General features: G+C 40.1%; 1 protein-coding gene across 1 annotated transcript in view; it reads right to left on the reverse strand.

Moving 5' to 3' along the window:
* Window positions 1–300: 300 nt before the first annotated feature.
* LOC134360211 (heparan sulfate glucosamine 3-O-sulfotransferase 3A1-like) overlaps window positions 301–25830 on the reverse strand; it is a 193568-nt gene continuing 168038 nt past the window's right edge. Inside the window, exon 2 of the mRNA XM_063074283.1 lies at window positions 301–1123. Within this exon, the coding sequence (XP_062930353.1) occupies window positions 502–1123 (622 nt within the window). The 3' untranslated portion in view covers window positions 301–501. The remainder of the gene's footprint in view (window positions 1124–25830) is intronic.

Below are 25830 nucleotides of genomic sequence, written 5' to 3' on the forward strand. Positions count from 1 at the left end.
GCTCCTCACATACAGTATCCTAACAGGGACGTAGAGATTGCTGATTACAAATAATATTGTTATAAATACCCGTAAACTTTATTAAATGTGTGCTTTTTTAAAAAAAACTCATAAATGAGGTAAAAGAAATGACCCAGTACAGAATTAGCACCCTTATGTAAAGAAATCTGTGAATAAAGTATTAAAGTAACACAAAGAATTTGCAATTCTGTAAAAATAACAATTTCTGCTAAAGATTTTGGTAGTTTTGAGATAACAAATATCTAAATACTTCTGTTAAACTGAACTCTAATGCAAACTTCTAGATTGCTCATTCTATATTCTTGTCTAATATGTAGCTATTGGTTTAAATAAATAACTCAGAAAAAATGTATCTTTGAACATAAGGAAAGAACATCCTTGCTTCCAACAGATTCCTGCTTAAATTTATTCAGAATATCTTCTGTTGTCATTATTTTAATATTTATAGTCCTGTTGTGAATATCTTACATATTTAACATTTCAGTTATCCCAGCCAAAGTTCTGCCCCGTCATTTGGTAAAATTTCATGTTGAAAGGCCTATAGAAGTCTCTCAGCCTCCGAACCACCTCTGGGTCAATATTGGGATGTGTCCTTCCTTTCGTTTTGCCTAGGCAATGGGGCTTGCTGCTTCCCTCTGGTTTCTTCAAGCAGAGAAAGCCCTTGGTCTTGTTGAAGTAAAAGTGTTTATCTGTAATGATTCTTTTGAGACCCAGGAAGTCTTGTACTTTTCCTAGCTCCCCGGCTGGGTCATTAATTAGTCTCTCTCCACTCACAAACAGGATTTGTCCCATAGGGAAATAGAGAAGCCAGTTCTCCAGGTGCTTGGCATAGATGCCAATCTGGATCGCATTCCAGGAAGTGTCAATCAAACCTGAAGTCCTGTTTTTGAAGGCTAAGCTCTCAAAACTGGGTATGTTGGGTTTCTTCGAGAGAGCTTGTGTGTAGTCAGATATAGCTCTAGTGACTGGATCCCGAACTACCAGTATGAGTTTGGCATCCTTGGACATTGCATAGATTCGGGCAGCTGCTTCCTTAGTGACAAAATAACTGGGTGTTTTCTCCATAGTGACTTGTCCATCCAGAGTTTTAGGCATCAAGTTTCTGTAGAAATATAAATTGGCATTAAAAATATTAGAGCTTTGCTTGTGCTAATTTATTAAATACATTAAATCCCATTCAAATACAATCGGGAAAAATCAACTTTATCATAAGTTACTCATCAAACCCTTGTCCAATTCTCCTTTGTAAAATCAATAAGTAACAGAACTGGAGAGATAACACAACAGCAGCCAGTCTGTAAAAAGGAGAGACGTTCCCTCTTCAGTCTAGATTTTGCTTTTGAGAGCATTTTTGTTTGATGCAAAACTGGCTAGCAGTTTAGGAACAAAAATACCCTGTGAATGCACACACAAAATGCTAGAGGAACTCAGCAGGTCAGGCAGCATCTATGGAGAAGAATAAACAGTCAACATTTCAGGCCAAATCCCGTCATCTGGACTGGCACTTTACAAACTCTCAATCTCTTTAAGTTCCCTAGCCATAGTTGCCTCATTTTCACTATGGATGTTCAGTCCCTATACACCTCTATCCCCTGAATTGCTAAGTTCCTGCAGCATTTTGTGTGTTGCTCTGGATTTCCAGCATCTGCACAGGCGATTGTGCCTGTAAATGAACGCATTTTTGATCTGTCTCACTTTCATATGGATATTCATTTGTTTGACTTGTTAACTCTTAACTCACACTATGCTAATTGGTGTTGGTCTGCCTGAAGAACCACCAAAAAATAATGTTTACTAAATACCTTTTACATTATGGGACAGATCTCCCACTACAACACAGTGCACATAACTGTGGAAACATCTCCAGCCCTGCTGCCTGTGTGGTTCCATTAGACTTCTTACGGAAGCCAGCGTGAGCTTCCACGATTTTCTCAGGTCCCAAGCTGGAAAATCTCTCTGCTGAGCTTGAGTTGTGTTTAGCCTGACACCAGTCCCCATTCAAATTGAAAAGAAGTAGTTGATTTTTATCATTTCTTTACACTATTTTCAATATGAATCCATTTAATATATATTTAGTCTATAAAACGTAAAATAAATAACATCTTAGCAATGTTTCTGTTTTCAACTTGTATCAAACATATGAATTTAATCGTCATAGCAGTATCAGTTGCCCCTGTGTGGGGACAAGGCCATACCAGATGTCAAAGCAGTTCCATGAATGATGGCCCGAGTACTGTATGCCAAAACACTTGGAGCCTGGATCTTGGTGAAAGACTGTGGTGAGTAGGAGGCAAGGGCACATGGATGGGTTTCTAGTAATGATGTGAGAACTGAAGATTTGCCCCAATAAGATAGTTTAATGAAGCAGAAAAAAAAGAGAAAACGAAAGTATGACTATCAAAAGCATAGCATCAAAAATACTGGCAGTGAGGGAATAAATAGACATTTAGGAAGGAAAGTGAAGAGCACAGGTAACTGAGGGTGCAGCCGCCAACGTTAACATGAGGAAAGTTCAGGACCCAGTAGGTTTTAAGCCAATTGAAGAAGAGTGGGGGTAAGGAATGAGGGGCAGTGGGGTGGCATTACTAAACAGTTGAGATGGATTGAGGACATGGACGCATTTGGACACAAGGCTGAAAGCTGAAGCATTGAGACTACACATCAGTTTTGTCATATCCACTTATGAGATTTTATTTTTCAAAGTTCAAAGTATATTTATTATCAAAGTATGTATACATTATACAATCTTGAGATTTGTCTCCTTACAAGCAGCCACAAAACCCAAAAAGAACCCATTAAAGAAGGCAGTCAAGCGCCCAATGTGTAGAGAGAGAGAAAAAAAAACAAATCATGCAAACAATAAAAAGTAAACAAATAGTGTTCAGAATGAATTTGGTATTAATATTAGCACATTACTGTCATATGTACTGAGATACAGTACAGTGAAAAAAAAATATTTTCATGCCACCTCGGCTGATCATCCCATACAATCGATGTACTTACAGTACTTACTTACAGTACATCGATTCTAGGTTTGCTACCATTCAGATTTATGTACTTAAAGGATTGTCATCTTGATGGCCCAATCCTGTAACCTTTCCAACTTATATTGTGCTGGGAACTCTTGTTTCCCATTTGCAGTGTTTTTTTTCATCCGGCCCCTATTTCCCAAATCATTTATGCCCAATATGAATGATGATGGTCACAAGATTGATCACGTTTTTTCTATTTCAACACAGTTCCATTTACAATTATCCATTATTTCCTCAAATTCGGTCTACCTTCAGTCCTGAGGTAAAGATAAATTAAAACTCAGGTTTGCTCATATTGGAACTCAATTGTCACATAATATATTCACTTCAATTCAATCTCAATAGAGTCAGTAATTAGTTTGCCAAGATATGCTGAGACTGAAACAATACTCCATATTAAGTATATATCCAATTTGAACCACAACCCATTAATTTTTATGTGGTAATTTAAATTCAAACATGAATAGATGAATATTTCCAAAACCACTGATTGTTCACAGCATTAATTTCCTGTTTTTGCCTGTTAACTGATCACTTTTTACTTGCTGTAAGCATTGAGCAAGCAGAATAACTTGGTTTTACTTGATGAGTGGTTCACATCTTGGCATTGTAATATTTAACACTGCAAATGAATGGCATGATTTGGTTCACTGCAATTATGCATTTCAGTCACAATTATACTTGGCTTAAATTTACGTTAAGCAGCAATCAGTAGAGAACCCCCAGAATGCATGAACTGCTATTTTTAATGTATTCCTGTCTGAGTAGAATTTTATCATAGGCCAGTAATAACCCTGGGAGCACTTTTCATTTGCAACAAGTCACTGGGCATTTTGTGGGCACAATAACAAGAAGGCCTTTGATGTTTGGGAATAGTTTACAATACACATTAATGGCCAGATTAATGGCTTCACTTGCTGCACTGCTCCAGGGTCTATCCCAGATTAATCAGCAAAGCAGAGGGCTGATATTTAGTCCTGTAGAAGCCCTACTCCCCCTGAATATAGAGGATATGTCTTCTAATATCAAACTTTTTGTCCACGGTTATATTGTTGTTGGATATAGAAAGAGGAACTGCTCTAACTCTGTTTTTCAGTTGCAGACTCATTCGGGCGAGAGACTTTTCTGTTGAGATATTCCATCCGCCCTAGTATTCTTATGCTCATGGTGCACACTATTGCTGGAGTACAGGTACGTGGTTCCCAGCCATTCACCAGTATCTTTCCTGAGTGATTAATGCATTAGTGTTCATCTAGATAGAGGGCTTTTATCTCACTGACTGATTCCTAAATTGGATCTATGGCAGAGTGTGAAAGTCAGAGCTTCTGTTCAATTATATGTATCCATAGATTCCTAGAGAGATACTGAAATGAAAAAAGGTCCTCTGATCCACCAAGCCCAGCAACTATCCATTTATCACCGACTAATCCGTCATGAATCTCATTTTATGTTATCCTGACATTTGCATCAACCCACTATCGATTCTACCAGTCATCTGCACACTGGGGACAATATTCAGTGACCAATTAACTGAGAAGGTCTGAAACCCTTAGGACATGGAAAGAAACAAGAGTTCCTGGAGGAAATCCACACAGTCACAGCTGAACCTGCAGACTTGACACAGACAACAGCCAAGGTGGTAACTGTGAAGTATCAACTCTTTTGTGGCATTTGTAGTACTGTGCCATTCTACACTGACTAAGCTAAACTTAATCCAATCTAGAATGAAACTCTGGAGCCATCCATACAGATATTTCATTGAGATCTGCTATATTTTAATTTTAAATGCCTCCAGTAACTGATGTGGCCCATAATGACACTGGACTTTTCATGGTAAACTATGAAGGCCTCAGTCTGGGATCCTGCTGTCCTGCCTACCTGACTAATGTGATGAGATCAGCATTGAAGGAAAATTGAATGGAAGTCCAACCTATTTTCAGTGATCTGATAAAAGTAATCATCCCTGTGAGGGGAAGATACAATCTGGCTTGATTGTTTCATCTTCTGACTGTTGGAGGTTGACTAATCACGGAACAAAAATCACGTCTCACACCATTCCTGTGCTTGGAAACACTTCAATCTTCAAACTGGGATGGCATGGTAGTTTAGTGGTTAGTGTAACTATCGCAGTGCCAGTGACCAGGGTTCACTTCCCCCACTGTCTGTAAGGAGTATGTACATTCTCCTCATGACTGTGTGGCTTTCCACTGGGTGCTCTGGATTCCTCACCCATTGCAAAGACAAATGTGCCAGTAGGTTAATTGGTCACTTGGGTGTAATTTGGTGTTGTGGGCTCGTTGGACCTGTTATTGTGCTGTATCTCTAAAACAAAAACTCTACTTCATCTTTTCAGATCCCTGGGTTGCCTCTGTTCTGTCCATCTCTGTCGCACCCTCTAGCCTTGAGACATATGAACTCTTTAATTTGGTACATGTGCATCTCCAATACTGCTGTTGGAGTATCTCCAGTACCCCACTGGTGGCTCATAATTTCAGTTATCTTGATCTTAAATTTCATATTCCCTACTTAAGCCTTCCCACCTCAGTACTTCCTCCCCCCCGCCCCCTCCCCCGGGATGCTTGCCTTACTTTCTTTTATGCCTTGGAATTAGATATTGTTTGATAACAGTCTTTTTAAACACTTCGGCCCATTATAGAGGAACAAAACTTGGACAATCTAATATTTTAACCATTATTAAAGGAAATTAAAAGCCAATATAAAGTAACACATAGATACATTTATTGCTCCACCTGGGCTTCATGTGTGATATGAAGGATCTTCTATCCATTCTGAATCTCAAGAATTCATTCAACCCAAAATATCAACTTATTTTTCATATTATTCCTGGTCTCCTATGAACTTCTTTGGGATTTTCTGATTCTTTTCCCATATTCTCAGATTTTCTTTTGATCTCTACTAATAAGCAGCCGAGCCATTGTAATCAACAGTGTGGAGCTGATTGTATCATTAGACAATATGTGTTAAACTTCTACCTGCTGCTTTTCACTCCTAAAATAAAAATACTGGGAAGAAAAAGTAGAATTAAAACAATATATATATATTCAAGAAGGGATATGCAATTCAGGAAATAAAAGTAAGGATTAAATGAAAGGTGAGAAGAACTACAGGAGTTACATGGAGTTAATCTGTGTAATGTTCCTTGAGCTGTGATTTGCTAGAGATTGTGTCATAACTGGGATTAATAGTTAGTAGATGACAGCTTTGCAAATCAACACCTCGACATAATAGTCATGATGATAGCCATTATATGCCCAACCATTGGAAGGAGATGTAATGAGCACCCAGGGCTATAATTCTAACAAATTGTTGCCATCTTTGTTATCACTGAGCATTGCCAGTTTGTAATAAGTGTCTTTCAGAACATGGTAAAAGTAGAATGAAGGAAGATGAATTTGAGAAAAACGTGGAATTGCCTTTTTTTTTCCTGTTAGACAGTACTAATGAGATATTCAGTGACCTGAGAAAATGAAATCATTTGAATTGAAGTGAGTTTGTTGTTGTTAAAATCTCTTTTAAATTTGAAAAATGTAGAGCAGCTTAGCATAGGTTGCTGGATGCTATGTATTACATTTCTGTCAAGATCAGATTTTGCTCTTTGTTTACCTGCATAAGGATAACAGCCTATTTTTATGTAGGAACCTATAGATTTTCTATCAATATCACATCATCAAGCAGAAGGTAGCAAAGTCATTGAAACCTGATCGCCCTCCAGTTACTCTTGATCCTCATTCTCTTTAAGATGTTAACTTGATCCCAGGAGCAGTTTATACAGAGTACCGAAGTGGACATTAGATATACATACATGAGGCTTGATAGCTGTGGCAGCAGGGCAAAGGCTCGAGTCATGCAGTGAAACATTGGGCCTCATATCAAAATCTGCACAATTACATTGGAATTCCATACTTTAAACAAGAGCAGGCACCTCCCTCTAACTAATTGTGCTGCCACCAGTGATGTTGGAACCAGGTATCACTGCACACAGTGGCAATCAAACTTAGTTCCTTGTTAATCTGGGAGTTTTTTTTAATATGAATACAGTTTACTCACAAACTAAGATACAGAGGAAGCAACACACAAAATGCTGGCCATATGCAGCAGGCCAGGCAGCATCTCTAGGAAGAGGTACAGTCGATGTTTCGGGCCAAGAGCCTTCATCAGGACTAACTGAAAGAAGAGATAGTAAGAGATTTGAAAGTGGGATGGGGAGGGGGATATCCGAAATGATAGGAGAAGACAGGAGGGGGAGGCATGAAGCTAAGAGCTGGAAAGTTGGTTGGCAAAAGGGATACAAGGCTGGAGAAGGGAGAGGATCGTGGGATGAGAGGCCTAGGGAGAAAGAGAGGGGGAGGGGAGCACCAGAGGAAGATGGAGAGCAGGCAAGGAGTTATTGTGAGAGGGACAGAGAGAGAGAAAAAAAAGAGGAAAAATAAATAAATAAATAGACAAACAAACAAACAAAACAAATAAATAAATAGGGGATGGGGTAAGAAGGGGAGGAGGGGCATTAACAGAAGTTAGAGAAGTCAATGTTCATGCCACCAGGTTGGAGGCTACCCAGACGGAATATAAGGTGTTGTTCCGTCAACCTGAGTGTGGCTTCATCTTGTTCAGAACACCTACGCTCTGTCCGCCAGAGAAAGCAGGATCTCCCAGTGGCACACATTTTAATTCCACGTCCCATTCCCTTTCTGATATGTTAATCCATGGCCTCCTCTACTGTCAAGATGAAGCCACACTCAGGTTGGAGGAACAACACCTTATATTCCGTCTGGGTAGCCTCCAACTGGATGGCATGAACATTGGCAATAAAGTAGCCATTTACAATAACTCTCACTACTATGAAAAATCATCACTAAATGTAGAGAATCTAAAAGTTGAAACCTGATAGCAGCTGGATTTCCTGGCACCCCTTCCCCTTTAATTCTTTGATCAATTCCTTTAAGTCTGTGGCCGTTGGCTATTGACTCCTCAACTAAGTGAAGTGGGTTCCTCCTTTTTAGGGTTTTCTTATGTATTCTATTTATCTCCATTATTTTGTCCATCTCATTTGAATCCTCCCTTGCCCTTAACACCTCCACTCTCAAAAAATCTCTACCCAATCTTTCCCCACAGCTCTAATTGTCTTCTCCAGGCAATATTCTTGTAAATCTCCTCTGCACAATGTAACGAATATGCTACAGTTGTCACCGACTTCATCAAGATCTGCATGGATAAGTGTGCACCTTCGAGAACATAATGGACATATCTAAGTTAAAAGCTGTGGATGAATTTGGAGATCCATGGTCTGCTGTGTTCTCTTCCATAAAGAGTACTTGCTTAATCGCTCTGTCATTTCCATGTTCCTCATTCTTCCATTTCTGTCTGTAAATCCCTCACTAAATAAGGAAACCAAAATGCTCTGTCATTTTCAAGATGTGGTCAGTATAGTTACAGCAAAACTTTCCTTCTCACTTACTACATTTTCATGGCTGATTCTGTTCCCTAACATTATATACCTTTATTTTTCCATGTCCCCCATATATTGCAAATATATTCATCTTAATTTAACAATTGTGCTAGCCTTAATTGCCATGTAGAAAAGAGTTCCAAATTTTTGCTACTCCCTGAAGCACCTTCAATAACTCCAAAAGACTGAAGTAGGGTAAATACTGAAAGACTTTTGGAGTTATTGAAGGTGCTTCAATTTTATTTGCTGTACAATACGACCTCCATGGTGAGTGTCTGCCCCCGGACTGAGGGAGAGGGGCAAGGCAAAATCACCTTTAGTCAGGGGTCTGTGGGAGGAGCCACAGGGGCAGTCAGCAGATGGGCGTGTTCAGACAGTTAACCCAGTTACAACATATATATGGTTTGCCACACTCCCCCCCATGCTATGCCATACTGTTGCACCGTTACTTAAGGGTTGCTACTGAAAGGTTCACCATAAAGGCTGTGACCACCAACCTGCAAAAATAGTTTCTCTCTACTTATAACATAAGTTTGTGCTAATAATATGAAAGTTTATGACCCAAATCTTCAAAGTGAGTTGTCAGTCTTTCTTAACATGAGAATGGAAACATCTTGAGGAAAAAATGTAAAGAAGGCTTGTTTTGAGCACAATTCTCTTTCAAGCTCTCATTTGAAAATGTACTGTATTGTAAAATGGACGAAAAGAAAGCCCCAGGATCTCAAAGCACAGAAAGAGGCCAGTCAGACCATTCAGAATGTTCTGATTCTTGAACAATAATCCTCTACGGACTGTGGCCTCAGTTTTACAGCACTGGACTTCTTTTCAGATTGTCACCAGACATTGATCTGTTTGTGCGTTTGAAATCCAGCACTGGCGTGCTGAAATCTACGGCAATGCTAAATGTGTTTGGCAAACTACAAAGCTTTCTATTATTTACAGTTAATGTGCTCATGGTTATAAGATTGTGGGTTGGATCAAGAGTGCAAGAGTGGATTATTAATGATTTACAGCTGTTCACTGCAACTTCAATCTGTTTTGAAGTTCAGGGAATTCAAAATCCAAAAGTCAAAAGAACATTTTAATTATTTATTACAACTGCTGGCACTGCTTGAAGGAGAGCTTTGTGTACAATAATTCAGTCCATAATAGCAGTGCCCAGCAAAGCACGTTACATTCTGAAAACTAAATCTCAAATGAAAAGAACTTGCTTGAACCACTCAGTGTGATGCATTGGAGAATACGGTCTGCGGATATTCTTAAAGATCGACTTTGGCTGTGAACCTATTCAATAATCTAGACAGGTGAACCATTTATGTGCCTTTAATTTATTCCAGACTGCAAATATTGCTGGGATTAACATTTATATCTAGAAATGGGTGTTCACCCCTTTTCGTAAAATAGGTGACACATACAGCACCTTCTGCATTGTGTCCTTCTGTGTGATCCATCAATAAAATAGTGAAATGGTTGAAAAACCTAAAAATACTGAGTTGAAAAACACTATTCTGGGTTTGAATGCAGGATTATTAACCTGCAATGATCTCACCTGTGCAGATGTTGCCTGATCTTCTGAGTATTTCCTTACATTTCTATTTTTATTTTAAAGCAACATTGAATTATACATAAAAACATTACCTGTGCATCACCCAGTGGCAATTGCCTGCAGAGTCCACAGCGGCCATGTCAATGGCATTGACTGCTGTGAAGTGAGACAGTTCTCAGTGGCAGTCACATTATAATAGCATAAACTGCTGCCATAGAGCTGGGGGAAAATGGACATAGAATTATTGGCATACACTACAGGAACTAGATCAAGGCCCAGTTTGCATCCATTTATTCTCTCCACAATTCTAATGAGCTCCCTCCCGATCCCAGCACTCAATTTCAAAAGAGACAATTTACAGCAGTCAATTATCCTCCTATCAACACACACATCTTTGGGATGTGAAAGGAAGCCATGGCAACTGGAGGGAATCTAAACGATCATGAGGAATACATGCAAACTCCAGATTGTACCAGATGTTGGCTCAGAACCTGGGTTCCTGGAGCAGTTTGGGCACAGGTCTCCTAAGTGATCTACCCTACTGGTACTAGTTCCACTGCGGTGAACTGAGGGGGGCAGGAGGATGATAATCATGACTGACTCATGAGCCTAATGCCATGTTCCCCAAAATACACTGAGTTGGGGATTCATGAGGGGATCGATAATCATAGCAACCTGCACGGAGATGCCTGATATAGCAATGCTGAAAACTTTCTCAATGATGCCCATGGGAAAATAAAAATATTGAGTCAATAGCTGCTGTAGACCACCTGATAGCAGGCTGGAGTCAATGCACTGAGCTACATCATGACCAGGCTACTTTCAGTGGACTCAGGCACCTCTATCATCTGAGATATGATTTCTTAAAATCTGTGCAAGGCACCTAGGCCATAACTGGGTCCAACTTCTAGGAACGAAATCTGTCAGAGATCTTTCATAAATCCAAAACTAACTGAGAATCAAACACGGTCTGAGCACATCAAGTGCTTGTAGACCAGTACACTGTGGTGTATAAGGTATCTTGACACAGTTAAGGACATGTATTCCAGACATTTCAGCTTCTTGAGACAACAGTGAAGTAGTTAGGCAAAACAGCAACTTAGCATGAACCAGTGTTAAAATATAAGTCAACTTTAAATCTCCTTAGACGTCTTTATCTCTATAGTCTTGTTTTGACCGATATCCTATGAAGACTCAGGAACTTGGCACCCTGACAAGTTGAGTCCCTTTGTGCTGGACGTCACATTCCTGTAGCCCTGCCAGCACCACTCATACCCCGCAACTTCCAGACCCAGCTTTCCAGACGCTGGTGTAACGTCCTCAGTTCAATGGACTCAAATCTCTAGAATGTTTTGCCTTCCAAACTCCCTTTCCAAACTCATTTGTCACCTCTCCCTCTTCTTTTGAGAGTTAATGCATCAAATAGCGAGCACTTAGTGATTAAAATTAAAGCCACTTTAAAGCAAAAACAGTAATGATTTGACAGCTTCTTCCCAATCCTATCCTAAATAGCCAGCAAAAGCTTAGCGATATATTCCAGGGTGGTAATGTAGGACTACTTAACTTGCTTTGGTAGGGTCTTTCCCTGTAGTGGCTACTAGTGGCTCCATATGGGTACCGAGCACAGTCAGTTCCAAGCCTAAACTTCAAGAGTTTGAAGATTTTAAAATTTGATCTGGTGCTGCAGTGGGCAATGCAGTGTGGCATACTACATCTTGTGTCTTTGCAGCATTCATGCATTCTTGCTTCTTCCATCTCAGTATCTCGTGATTACAGCTAAATAGGAACAGGAGAGTCAAAAAAAAACACTAGCAGCAGGGCTTCAGTTAGATCAATCCTATGGTAATTAGATCTGAGAATGACTGTAGGGCCTTTGAATATTCCAATACTTACTTGGAGGAATTTAAAGCAGAACTAAGATTGGATGTTGTAGAAAAAATCTAAACACTTGTAATCTATGGAGTTAATAAATATTGGACTGATTGACGTATACAAGATGGAAACAAGACCTTCAGGTCAATTTGTCATAGAAACATAGAAAACGTACAGCACAATACAAGCTGTGTCGAACATGCCCCTACCTTAGAACTACCTAGGTTTTACCCAAAGCCTTCTATTTTTCTAAGCTTCATGTAGCCATCCAGGAGTCTCTTAAAAGACCCTATCGTTTCCGTGTCCACCGCCACCGCCGGCAGCCCATTCCACGCACTCACCATTCTCTGCGTAAAAAACTTACCTCTGACATCTCCTCTGTATCTACTTCCAAGCACCTTAAAACTGCCCTCTCATGCTAGCCAATTCAGCCCTGGGGAAAAGCCTCTCATTATCTTGTCCACCTCTGTCAAGTCAGCTCTTATCCTCCATCGCTCCAAGGAGAAAAGGCCAGTTCACTCAACCTATTCTCATAAAGCATGCTCCTCAATCCAGGCAACATCCTTGTAAATCTCCCTTTCACCCTTTCTATGGTTTCCTCCTCCTTCTGTAGTGAGGTGACCAGAATTGAGCACAGTACTCCAAGTGGGGTCTAACCAGGGTCCTATATAGCTACAACATTATCTCTCGGCTCTTAAACTCCATCCCACGATTGATGAGGGCCAATGCACCGTATGCCTTCTTAACCACAGAGTCAACCTGCGTAGCAGCTTTGAGTGTCCTATGGACTTGGACACCAAGATCCCTCTGATCCTCCACACTGCCAAGAGTCTTACCATTAGTACTATATTCTGCCATCATATTTGAACTACCAAAATGAACCACCTCACACTTATCTGGGTTGAACTCCATCTGCCACTTCTCAGTCCAGTTTTGCATCCTATCAATGTCCTGTTGTAACCTCTAACAGCCCTCCACACTATCCACAACACACCCAACCTTTGTGTTATTAGCAGATTTACTAACCAAACCCTCCATTTCCTCATCCAGGTCATTTATAAAAATCACAAAGAGTAGGGGTCCCAGAACAGATCCCTGAGGTACACCACTGGTCACCGGCCTCCATGCAGAATATGACCCATCTACAACCACTCTTTGCCTTCTGTGGGCAAGCCAGTTCTGGATCCACAAAGCAATGTCCCCTTGGATCCCATGCCTCCTTACTTTCTGAATAAGCCTTGCATGGGGTAGCTTATCAAATGCCTTTCTAAAATCCATATACACTACATCTACGACTCTAGCTTCATCAATGTGCTTAGTCACATCCTCAAAGAATTCAATCAGGCTCGTAAGGCACGACCTGCCTTTGACAAAGCCATGCTGACTATTCTTCATCCTATTATGCCTCTCCAAATTTTCATAAATTCTGCCTCTCAGGATCTTCTCCATCAACTTACCAACCACTGAAGTAAGAATCACTGGCCTATAATTTCCTGGGCTACCTCTACTCCCTTTCTTGAATAAGGGAACAACATCCGCAACCCTCCAATCCTCTGGAACCTCTCCGTCCTCATTGATGATGCAAAGATCATTGCCAGAGGCTCAGCAATCTCCTCCCTCACCTCCCACAGTAGCCTGGGGTACATCTCGTCCGGTCCCGGTGACTTATCCAATTTGTCCATACTAACCATGTCACCTAATTGAGCTAGTCCCATTTGCCTGCATTTGCTCAGATCTCACTGAACCTTTCCTGTCCATGTAATAATCCAAACACCTTTTAAGTGTTGTAATTGCACCTGCCTCCAGCATCTTGCTCTATTCATCAATACGTGGAGCTGCGTGTCTACGTCATACAGGTGGGAGCTGATTTTGCTGTAAGGTAGAACAGGAAGCGGTCATTGTAATATAAACAGATGATAAACAAGAGGGGTGTCTTTAAATTATGAGTAGGCATTAAACTAGAGGTTGGTGCAGTCCATAGATCAAAGGCAAATGAAAAAACAGGTCTGATGAAACGTTGTAGGTTTTTACAAAGAAAATGGTGTGAGGTGTCTTTTGTTTAAGAAAATCCGTAACAACTCATTTATTGTAATCCAAATGCTGAAAACAAAGTGCGCTAACAGATCTTCATGTAGTTACATCATCACATCAGACCTGCCTCTTAAAGTGGACCCCAACTCAATGTCGGTGGTTGTGAATTATGTACGTTTCCTCCAATTACATAGCCAACCCCGCCCCCCAGAGTTCACTAAAACCGGCATTGTGAGGCTGTCTGAGTTCGGACAAGCCGGTCGGCTCGGGTCCTATGTTCCATGGCTGGAGGAACAGCAGAGGCCTCTGGCTCATCCACAGCTGTGTTGACATGCTCATGGTCATGTTGTGATGGCAGGGGCATGGAAGTGGAATTGTTCAAATCTCAGTGGGCTGGTTTAAGGTGATCTACTGAAATACATTTAGGCCTACCCCGTTTTTCTATGATAGAAGTTTTTTCTCTCCGTTCTAAAACGGGTAGCAGGCCAATATTAGGGGGCCTAAGGGGATTTTGGTGTGCATCATGGTGGATGAAAACAAACAAAGTGAAATGTAGGTCAACAGCAACCCAAGAGTCCTATATACCATGATACCATGATGGAAGGTAGGAATAGGTGCAAAGGAATTGAATTTACTGAGGAGGGTGGAATGCTGTTGAGAGTCCAACCAGGCTGTCGTGACATCAGGAATCAAATCACCTGGCACTCCTAACTGATGCCTGTATACCAGCTCAGCTGTGATCGACTGCAGATCCTCTACTGGAGCTGTTCTGACCCCAGAAGACAATCATACCAACACTCATCCATTAGGGAAGCCTTCGAAGCAGCCTTTAAGGAGCGGTCAAACTGCTTTCATAAGCTATTGGACTGCGGGTGATATGCCGTGGTGTGATGGAGCCTATTGCTGAGGTTCTGGCCATCACAGCCCAGAGGTCTGATATGAATTGGGGACAGCAGTCAGATGAATTTTCAGATGGAATGCCAAACTGAGCAAACCAGATGCTGATGAATTTCTGAGCCATGTCTGCGGCCATTGACGATGCTAGAGAGACGATCTCTGGCCACCAGGTGATTCTGTCCACCATAGTATGGAGGTGCGTGAAACCGTGGGAAGTGGGAAGAGGACCAATAAGGTCCACATTGACATAGTCAAACTGTCGCTCAGGGGCCTCAAAAAGTGCCAATGGTACATGGACATGATGATTAATTTTTATCCGCTGGCACTCCACACAGACTGCAGTCCAATCATGCATGTCCTTTCTAAGGCCCTGTCGCACAAACTTAAGTGCAACCAATTTCTGTGAGGCCTTGTGGCCCGGAAGCAAGGGGCCATGTATGGGGTCAAAAAGAGTCCGTCTTCAGCTTGCAGGTAGTGTGGGGTGAGGATGACGGTTTGAGACATCACCCAGAAGAGGAACTCCAGCTTCCCCAGACTTAATGTCAGCCAACTGCAGGCCCATGACTGCTGTTCTTTAGGCCTGGACCTCTGGGTCAATAGATTGGTTGGCTCCCATGCCAGCACAATCAACACCTATGTGTATGGCCTCAAGAGCAGGCCCTGAGAGACGATCAGTGGCATTTTTTTTCCCTTGATATGTTGTATATCAGTTGTGAACTCAGATATGTAGGCCAGGTGGCGTTGTTGCTGTGCAGACCAGGAGTCTGATGTTCTTTAGTTCATGGCATGCACGAGAGGTTTGTGGTCAACAAACGCTCTGAAATGCTGGTGCTCAAGAAGAAAAGGAAAATAACGGACAGCCAGGTAGAGACCGAGAAGCTCATTGTGAAAAGTGCTGTTCTTCCTTTCAGCACGACAGAGCTGCTGGCTGAATAAGGTGAGCGGCCACCACCACCTCTGACCAACTGTTATTGTCTGAGGCATCAGTAGTAGAGGCTATGGGTGTATTGAGGGAGTGGGTGCTCCAGTAGGGTCACATTGGAAGGAGTTCGCTTGGTATCATCACATGATTAAGGGTGTTGCTTTTAAGCTCACGAAACAGGGAGAGAAAGTTCAGCAGCTCCCAGAATGAAACAGTGATAGAAATTCAACATACCTACAAACACCTGCAGCTGTTTAGTAGTGCAGGGCAGTGTGAAATCTATAATAGCAGCTACTTTTGATGAGAGGGATTTTGCACCTTCTGCAGAGACGCGATGGCCAAGAAAATCAATGGTTGACAACTCAAACTGGCATTTAGTAGGGTTAATTAATCAACCAGTGTTGGTTTAAGCACTCAAAAAGTGTGCAGAGATGAGATACATGTTTGGATTTGTACACATTGGTGACAAGTATGTCATCCAGGTAAACCAAAAGGAAATCTAAGTCTTTTAATACAGAGTCCATCAGCCATTGGAAATATGCTGCATTTTTCAGCCCAAATGGCATGCACAGAAACTCAAAGAGGTCAAAAGGGGTTATCATAGCCATTTTGGGAATGTCCTCCGAACACACAGCCACCTGATGATAGACCCTAATTAGACTGACTTTGTAAAAAAATTAACTTTCTGGCTAACTGTGTTGAAAAGACTTTGATGTGTGAGACCAGGTAACAATTGGGAGTAGTGGACTCATTACGGCGTCAATAATCACTACATGGGCAGCAACAACCATCAGCCTTAGGGACCATATGAAGGAGCGAAGCCCAGAGGCTATTTGACCAGCATACAATGCCAAGTCTTTCTACGTTAGCAAACTCAGCCTTCATGGTTGCCAGCTTTTCTGGGTCCAATCTACACAGACAGGCATGGACTGGTGGGCCAGTTCGGGAAATGTGGTGCTCAACCCCCATGTTTTGTGACTGTAGTGGAGAATGTGGGCTTGGTGAGGTTTGGGAAATGAGGAGAAATGATGCACCTCTGCCTGGCTGTGTGTAGACTATCAGCCATTTTATCAAGCTCCCTATAGTCCTTCAGGGGTCCATAAGCGAGGGCTATGTGAACTTGATCATGCATTTGCTGCACGAAGAGTTCTTTCAAAATAAAATAAGGATGGTGATTTGCTAGGAAAGACAGCACGTGATCCATTTGTTCTGATGGCTTAGCATCTCCGAGGCCAGGTAATGAGAGCAAATGTTTGGTGTGCTCACACTCTGAAAGTCCTAATGTCTGTAAAAGGTGGGCTTTCAGCAATCGGCATTTATCACATTTAAGGGGGTGTTCTCATAGACTCACTGCTCTTGATGCTGAGTGATGCTACCACATAGTAGAATTAGGTGTGTTCCATGGTGATTTCTTGCTGCGCAAATCGGGCATCAGCTTGTACAAACCAGGCATCAGCATTTTGCTCCCAAAGCTCTGACAGTGTCAAAGGAACTGCGTTAGCCAACATGTTCAATGACTCTGGAATCATCCTGGAGCATCGGGGTCATCAATGTAGGTTTTTGCAAATAAGGCAGCATGAGGCATTTAGTATTTAAGAAAAACCGTAACAACTCATTTATTGCGATCCAAACCCTGAACACAGAGAACATCATGGAATTATGTCATCACCTCAGACCAGCCTCTTAAAGTGAACTCAGTGTTGGAGGCTGGGAATTACGTGCATTTCCACCAATTACATTACCCTACAATGTCCTCAACATTGAACACTAACAGTGAACAGTGTTTAACTCGCTGCAGATGTCACCTGAGTTGCTGAGTATTTTCAACATTTTCTGTCTTTCTTCACTTTTTGAGGGTCATATCACTTAAGTAGGTGAAGGACTGGAGCAGGTCACAGTGTTAAAACTCATTAAACAACTCAGGGGGCATTATAGGGTTTTCAGAAGGTGTTGGGGGGGGGTTATGTACATATTGGATAGAAGAATCTGGGGGTCAATCCCTGCAGTTCTCCAGTTGTGACACAACTGAGTTAAGAAGAAAAGCTACTGCCAGAGAGGCTTTTGCTGTGATTAACAGAGTTACAATGGAAACAAGTAACAAGAGTGCCAAAACCAGACAGTGAAGGTTGTATGTTGGAGCACTAAGGCACAATGGTGCAATCAACCTCATCCAGAGACAAGGAGAAACAACAATGCAACATGCACTCAGTCACAGAGAAGCTTCCTTGTGAATTCACCGGGAAGAATAGCAGGCTGAATGTAGGGATTCAAACCAGCATTCAGGCAAGCAGGAGTGATGTGTCATTTGCTGAGGAATTAGGTTGGATATGAATGACTGATTAAATCTTTATTGGCTAAGTCAACTGTTGAGATAGAGTTTGTGAACTACCATTGCCTGACCAAACATAAAATCATTTAAAATTTGAGGCTAGACTGAAACAATTTATTTATAGCTTGCATTGTCAGTTCTATTTTGATTTAGTTCATGGTATTCTTTGGTTTCCATTCGTGCTAGGTAAATCAGTTAGTTTTGGTTACCGAAAAATATTCCACTCAAGAGATGTATCAACATTCGAAGAGCAACTAAGCTAAAATGGGAAACAATTACAATTCCAGACTAGTTCAGTCTCCAGCTCAATTACTTCTTCAGCAACATATTTAGCTTCTTTCATGTATTGGTGAATAAGTTCAGTTCTTCACCCCATTTGTTGCCTGTGGCCTTAATCTTCCAGCATATTTCATCATTATGGTGTCACTGGCACAGCCCACATGCAAGTTAAATAAGAAATTTGTGAAGTCACATATGCTATTCTTAAAATGAAATCAATGAAGATGTAAATACTAAACACAAAAGATTCCGCAGTGCGGGTAAAGAGTTTAAGCCCGAAATGTCGACTGTTTATTCCCCTCCAGATACTGACTTGCTGAGTTCCCACTGCAATTTGTGTGCATTGGTCTTGATGAACATTTAATGCCAGCAGGGTACTTCATCAATGAAAACCAGTTAAAAAATTAACTCCCCCCCGAAAGACTTTAGAAATGTTTTCTTTTGTTTCATGGGTTAAACATCAAAATATTTAGACACCAATCAAATTCTAAGCGTTTTTTCCCTTTATCTGGTTGGACAGAAATTGCATCATATAACTGGTTGGTTGTGTACAGCATTTGATCTACCAGGCTGGTTTCATTAGCATGGAGAATTTTTTTTTTCAGATTTTCCCTCTTTTTGTCTCCTCTTTCTTATGTCCCAAAGGAGATCAGAAGCTCCATGAATGGATTTTGAAGCTGTGTGGGATTTAATGTAAGGACCAATAGTTTCAATGTCCTGACCTTCAGATTTCATTTGCAAAAATCTGATGAACTTTATTCCATCAATGGAACAGGCAGTCCACAGGAACACAGATGTTACTGTAGATAAATTGAAACTTTCACTCAGCAATTTGGTGATTGAAATCCTGTGGAAAATTGTATGAAGTTAAACAGCAATTGAAAGCAATTTAAGTAAATGGAAATCCTGAGGAGAAGCAGTAATCTATTTCTGTTATTGAAAAAGTAGCAGTTGATGTGAATTTCAACTGAGAAAAGAAAGAATACCTGGTACTGATGCGAAAATGAATAGCTTTGACAGTGACAAAGGATATCAGAAACATGAAAGGCAGAGATTTTTCATGTGTACACTAAACAAGTCAACCCATCAATTATTTGAAATTGAGTTAAGAGTTTGAGGTAAACCTGTATATTCAGGTATCTGACAGGAATAGTAAAAAGGGTCTGAATAATTTCTGAATAATTCAGAATGTTGCTGTGTGAGAAAGGAGGGAATAAAATCTCTTTTCAGACAAAGGAATACACATGTGGAAAAGGAGAAAGAGTGAAAGAGCAGGGCAAGGCTTGTGGAGTGAGGAAAACAGAACTCTATAGAGAGTACTCAAGAAAGATTAATAAACTGTCAAAAGTGAAAATTGAAAAGTCATCAATCAAATTAAATCTGAAGAAGAGAGTGGAGAGGAAAAAATTTAAAATGTGTATATTTCACTAGAGTATCATTCTTCAGAAGAGAAGAACAATTATTGAAAATGTAATATCAATTTTGAGTAGTTGTTGCCTTGACAGCAAATCTAACAAATGGGAGGAGATTGGTTTATGTTTCTAGCTGTGAATTGATCAGTCATATGATTTAAATTTTAAGAACTACACAGGAGAGTGTCATATTTGAGACCACAAGCAATTACAGCAGTTTGGCAGCAGTAATCATATTGAATGAAAGATGCATTACTGGCATTGCACAAGGGTACCAACTAGAAATAAATACCAGAAGATCCAGTGTTTTAGTTCTTAGTTCTGAGTTCTTCAGTAAAGTATAATGCTAAAATATCATAGACTATGAATTGTTCATGGTGGAAAGAAAGAAGTTATTGGAAGGAAGTCATTTGCTCACTGTGGAACAAGCTGATGGTGTGATTTTCAGCAAGCTCTTCTGGTGATGCAGTTTTGCAAAGAATAGCCATTTGCGTTGCAGGATAAAATAACAACTTAATAGGACTTAGAAAAGGTTCAAGAGAATAGATGTTGTTGATCATAACTGGTGAAGATGAAAGGTAAATTGTAAATATCTTTGTGACCCCCATCAGGAAAGCATTAGAAACTGTAATACTGCCTGGGGACTAGAAAGTGGCTTATTAAAGCCCAGTATTACAAAGGAACACAAACAGCTACAAGCAGTAAACATAGCATTTACTATTGGTCACATATTAGTACACATGTTGAAAGCAGAGATAATGAAAGGCTAGGTTAAGTATGGTGCTAATGGATCAGCAGAGATCGAAGGGTAACAAATATTCCGCATTTCTTTGAGAAAGTGACATTGGTAATAGAAGCTCGAGTTAAGATAGATTTAGATTTCACTATAGTACAATCTCAGATGTGTCTGTGAATAGAACTGTGTTAACAAGACCATGGTCACTAGTGGACCGCTACAGGGATTGGCACAGGATTCATTGGTGTCTGCAGTGTAGATAAATGATTTGAGCTGAAGGCAGAAAAAAAGCTAAAGAACTTTGCAGATATTGCACAAGAATAATGGACAAAGCCAAGGTAATGTGTCTAGGGAAGTGAAAAAAAGTAGCAATATAAATTTAGGCTACAAACCTCAACAAGCTTCCTAAAACCAATAGTAGTGTGCAGCAGCAGTAAGGAAGGCTAATTGAATTTTGGGATTTATATACAGACAGATAGACCATAAATCCTAGAAAGTGATACTGAGTCAGAATAAGGCTTTGCTATCGCAAAAAAAATTCTCTGATCTCCTGCTGCAGTGCTATCCAGGGATTGGAGGCGGATTAGAAATAAACAATTGATCTAAAAACTAAGATTTACTTTGTGACCGGAGGTTGGAATTTTTTGAGGTCATTTACTTTGAATGAAAAGTTTTGAGAAATATTATTCAAATTTTCATATAAATCAAATGTGATAGTAGGACACTCAGCCCCTGAGCCTGCTCCAGCACTTAGTAAGATCATGGGTGAACTGATTCTAATCTCAGCTCCACATTCTTTTGCAATTCTGGATCCCTCCAGGAGGAGATATATAGGGCTATTATTCTGGCTGATTGTTTGCAGCTAGCAGTGAAATAATGCACTCTCTGTTGACCTCTCCTGTTCAAGAAGAATTGATCCTAGACAGGTACAGATGTCATGAGAAAGTCCGTGGCGAGCACAGGCAGATCCATCAGTAGACATGTTCCATTCCAATCATTTTCACAGTCAATGGACCAAAATGCACAAATTCTACCCATTGGTTCAGTTGTTTCATTGAGCGTCAAATAGGAAGAAATGATTAAATTGGCAATTGTAATATTACAAACTATTTAAAAAACTAGAAAAGAAGATTTAATTTTAATAGCATTTGCACTCAGTGGCTACTTTATTAGATACAGGAGGCACCTAGTAAAGTAGTGATTGAGTGTATTTTCATGGACTTCTGTTGCTGTAGCACTTCAGGTTTTGTTTAGAGATGCTCTTTTGCACAACACAACTGTAAGAAGTGGTTATTTGAGTTACAGTCGCCTTCCTGTCAGCTTGAACCAGTCTGGCCATTCCCTCTGACCACTCTCATTAACATGATAGTTTTGCCCATAGAACTGCTACTCACAGGATGTTTTTTTTTTGTTTTTCCACTATTCTCTGTAAACTCTAGAGAATGCTCTGCATGAAAATCCACAGAGATCAGCAATTTTTGAGATATTCAAACATCCCATCTGGTACCAGCAATCAATCCACAGCCAAAGTCATTCCGACCTTCCCGCATTCTGATATTTGGTCTCAAAAACAACTGAACCTCTTGACCATATCTGCATGCTTTTATACATTGAGTTGCTACCATGAAATTGGCTAATTAGATATTTGCATTGGTGAGTAGGTGTACAGGTGTACCTAATAAAGTTGCCGCTGTATGTACTTTACTTGAAACAGTCGTCTGAGCAGTTTACAATCCACAAATGGAAAATTAGCTTCTTAGTATCAGAATATTTACTAAAGTATAAATGACGTTTGGAATTGCATTAAAGTGTAACACTTGCAGAGCATTTTACAGTGAGAATAACCTGAAAATGTTCATCAATTCAATGAGTTTGTGCGTTAGCAACAGAGAAGGCGGCAGAAGAGCAGAGCTTAGAAAAAAGGGCTGAATAACAAAGTTGCTGTTACCTTTACAAGAAGGTATCAAAGGTCATGGTCATCACCACGTCAAAATTTGGGTCAATAGTTCACTTTCATTGCCTCTAACAAGGGAGCATGACTAAATATCTATGTAGGTGTCAGTGGATTTAGATGGAAGCACAGCAGTTGTCTGTTTTGACACTAAAACGTTCAGAGTTTCCACAGGTGCACAGTTAATTGCAGAACTCTTGAACTTGAATGGGATAAGTGTATATTTGTCAGGACCCTCTACAATGAATTCCCCATGGAGTCAACTGGTGGAGTTAAGTCTTGCTAACATCCACCAAAGAATTAGCTTCCTGCCTCTGTCTCAGGTTACACATGACGCATGATCTATGACCCCATTGATCTCATAAACATTGTAAGGAAATGAAGGGAAATAAAAATGTTTCTTTTTCAATGGTTCTATTTAATATCAAAGAATGTATACAATACACAACCTGAAATTCTTACACTCCACAGACATCGTCAAAAACAGAAAAACACTGAAGAATGAATGACAGAAAAAAATGTAGAGCCCCAAAGCTCCCTGCTCCACTCCAATGCAGGAGCAGTATCCACCCTCCCCTCCCCCTCCCCCTCCCCCTCCCCCTCCCCACTTATTCTAGCATAAAGCATCAGTATTCGCACCACCCACCATGCAAGTAACAGCAAAGAGAGACCATCAGATACATCAAAAACTAAATGTTCACTCCAACATCTCAACATCCCTCAGGCTCTCTCTCTCACTAACAAAGGAGATACAAATATCGCCCCTTCCACAGTGACAGGGGAGACAACAGCCACTATTTTTTAAGTTGATTTGGTTTGTTTAATCCATAATAACCTCTTAAATGTTTAACTGTTTTCTTTTAATGTCTTCTTTTTTCATATTCGGTTTATTTTGGTAGTTTTAAAATGTTTCAAAATATCGGCATCATTGAGCGACATTTGAAAACCGGTGCAGCTTTGATAGGTGGCTAGGAAGTCAAAGCTGTAGAGGGTGTCAGTGTTGGGACATCTTCAGTGTATCACTGGAATTCCTGCTAATACTGAAACCATTCCAGTGGAGTCCAGGATGCTGACTGCCAGCAACGTGAGGCCTCTGCGTTCCCACAAGTGAAGGAGTGTTTGGGTTGGCCATAATAGCATTTGTGAGTAGTGGGCTCGGGCCTGAATGTAATAGCTCTTTCTTTCTCTTCAGGAGCAGATCGCAGAGACAATCATCAAGCATTATTCTAATGTTTATGGAAGATAACATGAAGTCAGAAAGTATGAAAAGAAACGCGTTAGGAATTGAAAATCAGATGAGCCTGTGGCTGCAAAGAATCAACCAGGAGCTTAATATAGACAAATTCTTATCTGAGGTCATTTCATTTATTGATGAGATCATCTCTAAGGAAAGCGTGAAATTGATCATATAGAAGTCACCAGTCATGACCATGTGTCATATAGACAACAGTAGGGGTACTAATGGCTAGGTTCTCTAAGATGTGGGGAATTTTCTGGCTGCACATTCAAAGTCTCTGAAAGTATTGGCCAAAAATATTAAAACGCCAAATGAATTCTAAAATGGAAGAAATTTCGGCTATTACTGAAATGAACTACATTTACTAACCAATGAAATTTCACTTTAAGTTCAGTGTTAGTGGAAAAATATGATTATTAACCACAGGAAGTCAATGGCACCATAGACAAAGAATGCTAAAATTTGTTAGGCGATTTAGCTTAGTTGCAGAAGTTTCTGTGGCTTTATGTAAGACAGCGTCACTCACGCTTTCACTGATCATACTGCCCATGACATTTGTGAAAAGTAATCCTTTGAATATAAAAAAATCATGATCAAGTTAGGTAGGTCAAGCCTGAGGTTTTAGGGTTTCTGGTTCAACTATCATTCAGTAAAATAAAAAAAAACTGCAGTTTAAGGAGTTTATTGAAACTTGCATGCTTGTTATGGTTATCACAGTAAATAATTAAATTTCCATGACCAGTTGCAGTAAGAATAACGTCTTTGGGATTTTAGCAGTCAAACTCATTGAATGAAACACATGATCAAAGTGAGATTACTTATAAAATATCACAGTACATTGAAACCATTGAACTGAGATCTTGCTCTGATACAGCTCATGTAATCATAAATTTCATGACCAGTTTAAAATATAGAACAAATTAAGCAGCAGCATCATTGAAACCTCAACCAATACCAAACCAATTAGGAAAAGAGTTGATGAGATGATAATCAACAAACTTGGTAAAAGGTATACAGCTTAATTTCTTAGGTAAAATAGTGATCATCTCAATGTGTGATATCTTTTCCCCACAGATACTGTATGCTAAACCTATTCAAGTCTCCAGAAGATGTGGGTAAGAGTTTGCCTCTTCCCAACACCGAGGCATGTGTTTTTAACTTAACTTTGTCATATTTACCCATAATGTCTGCCTGTGCTGTATGGAAATTCTTGATAAATCAACAAGGGAAAAGTTTTGATGAAAGTACAAAATGGGAAACAAGTATGTAAAGGGGATAACTACCTCTTTTGGTTTGTACTGGCCTCAGGCCTCATTTAAATTCTGTATCAAATCTCCTTTAACTGGGAGTTGGTTGCTACAGGCACCAATTGAGCATTGGTCCCAAGACAGCAGTGATTCATAAAATTTCTAAAGAACTAGGAGGTCTGTTTATAAGGGGTCCATATTGTTTCCTTGCACGGTCTGTGAAATCACTTCTGTTCCTTTCCACCCCAAAAGTAAATCAAACCTTACCTTCATTTATGTCCTAAGAGACCTGCCACCTGATGCAAGAGGTATTAATACCATTAAGTGAGCTGAAAATAGCACCTCCATGCCTCTGTTCACCCTCTTTATTGAAAGCTCTCTAAAATTTTATCCCACAACATTCACATAGAGACATATTATCTTATTGTCTAAAAAACCTGTTATTTTAGTAGGTCCTTTATTTAAAAAATGCCATGACTTTTTTTTGAACATTATGAATTTGAAATATAAAAACAGCACATCAAAATTCCAATATATCTGGAGAGTCATATGGTAAGAGAATTTAACATTCAGAACATGATGACCTTGATGGTAGAGTTCATTAGGGCTAAACCTTTAAGATCATTTTTATTCATTATTTAACTTTTAACATTATTACGTCATTTGATGATAGCTGTGACTCTCCAGTGTCTCTTGAATGATCTTCATTTCAAATAAATTGTTGGGACATATACACTATGAATATAATTTCAAAAGGAAATTAAATTCCAAGTATCTAATGGCTACCGTAATAGAAATAGTCAACTTATTTCCAAAGATTGCTATTTCACAGAAGTGTTTATTTTTACACA

Source organism: Mobula hypostoma, chromosome 22, assembly GCF_963921235.1.
Source record: "Mobula hypostoma chromosome 22, sMobHyp1.1, whole genome shotgun sequence".
Classification (NCBI taxonomy): Eukaryota; Metazoa; Chordata; class Chondrichthyes; order Myliobatiformes; family Myliobatidae; genus Mobula; species Mobula hypostoma.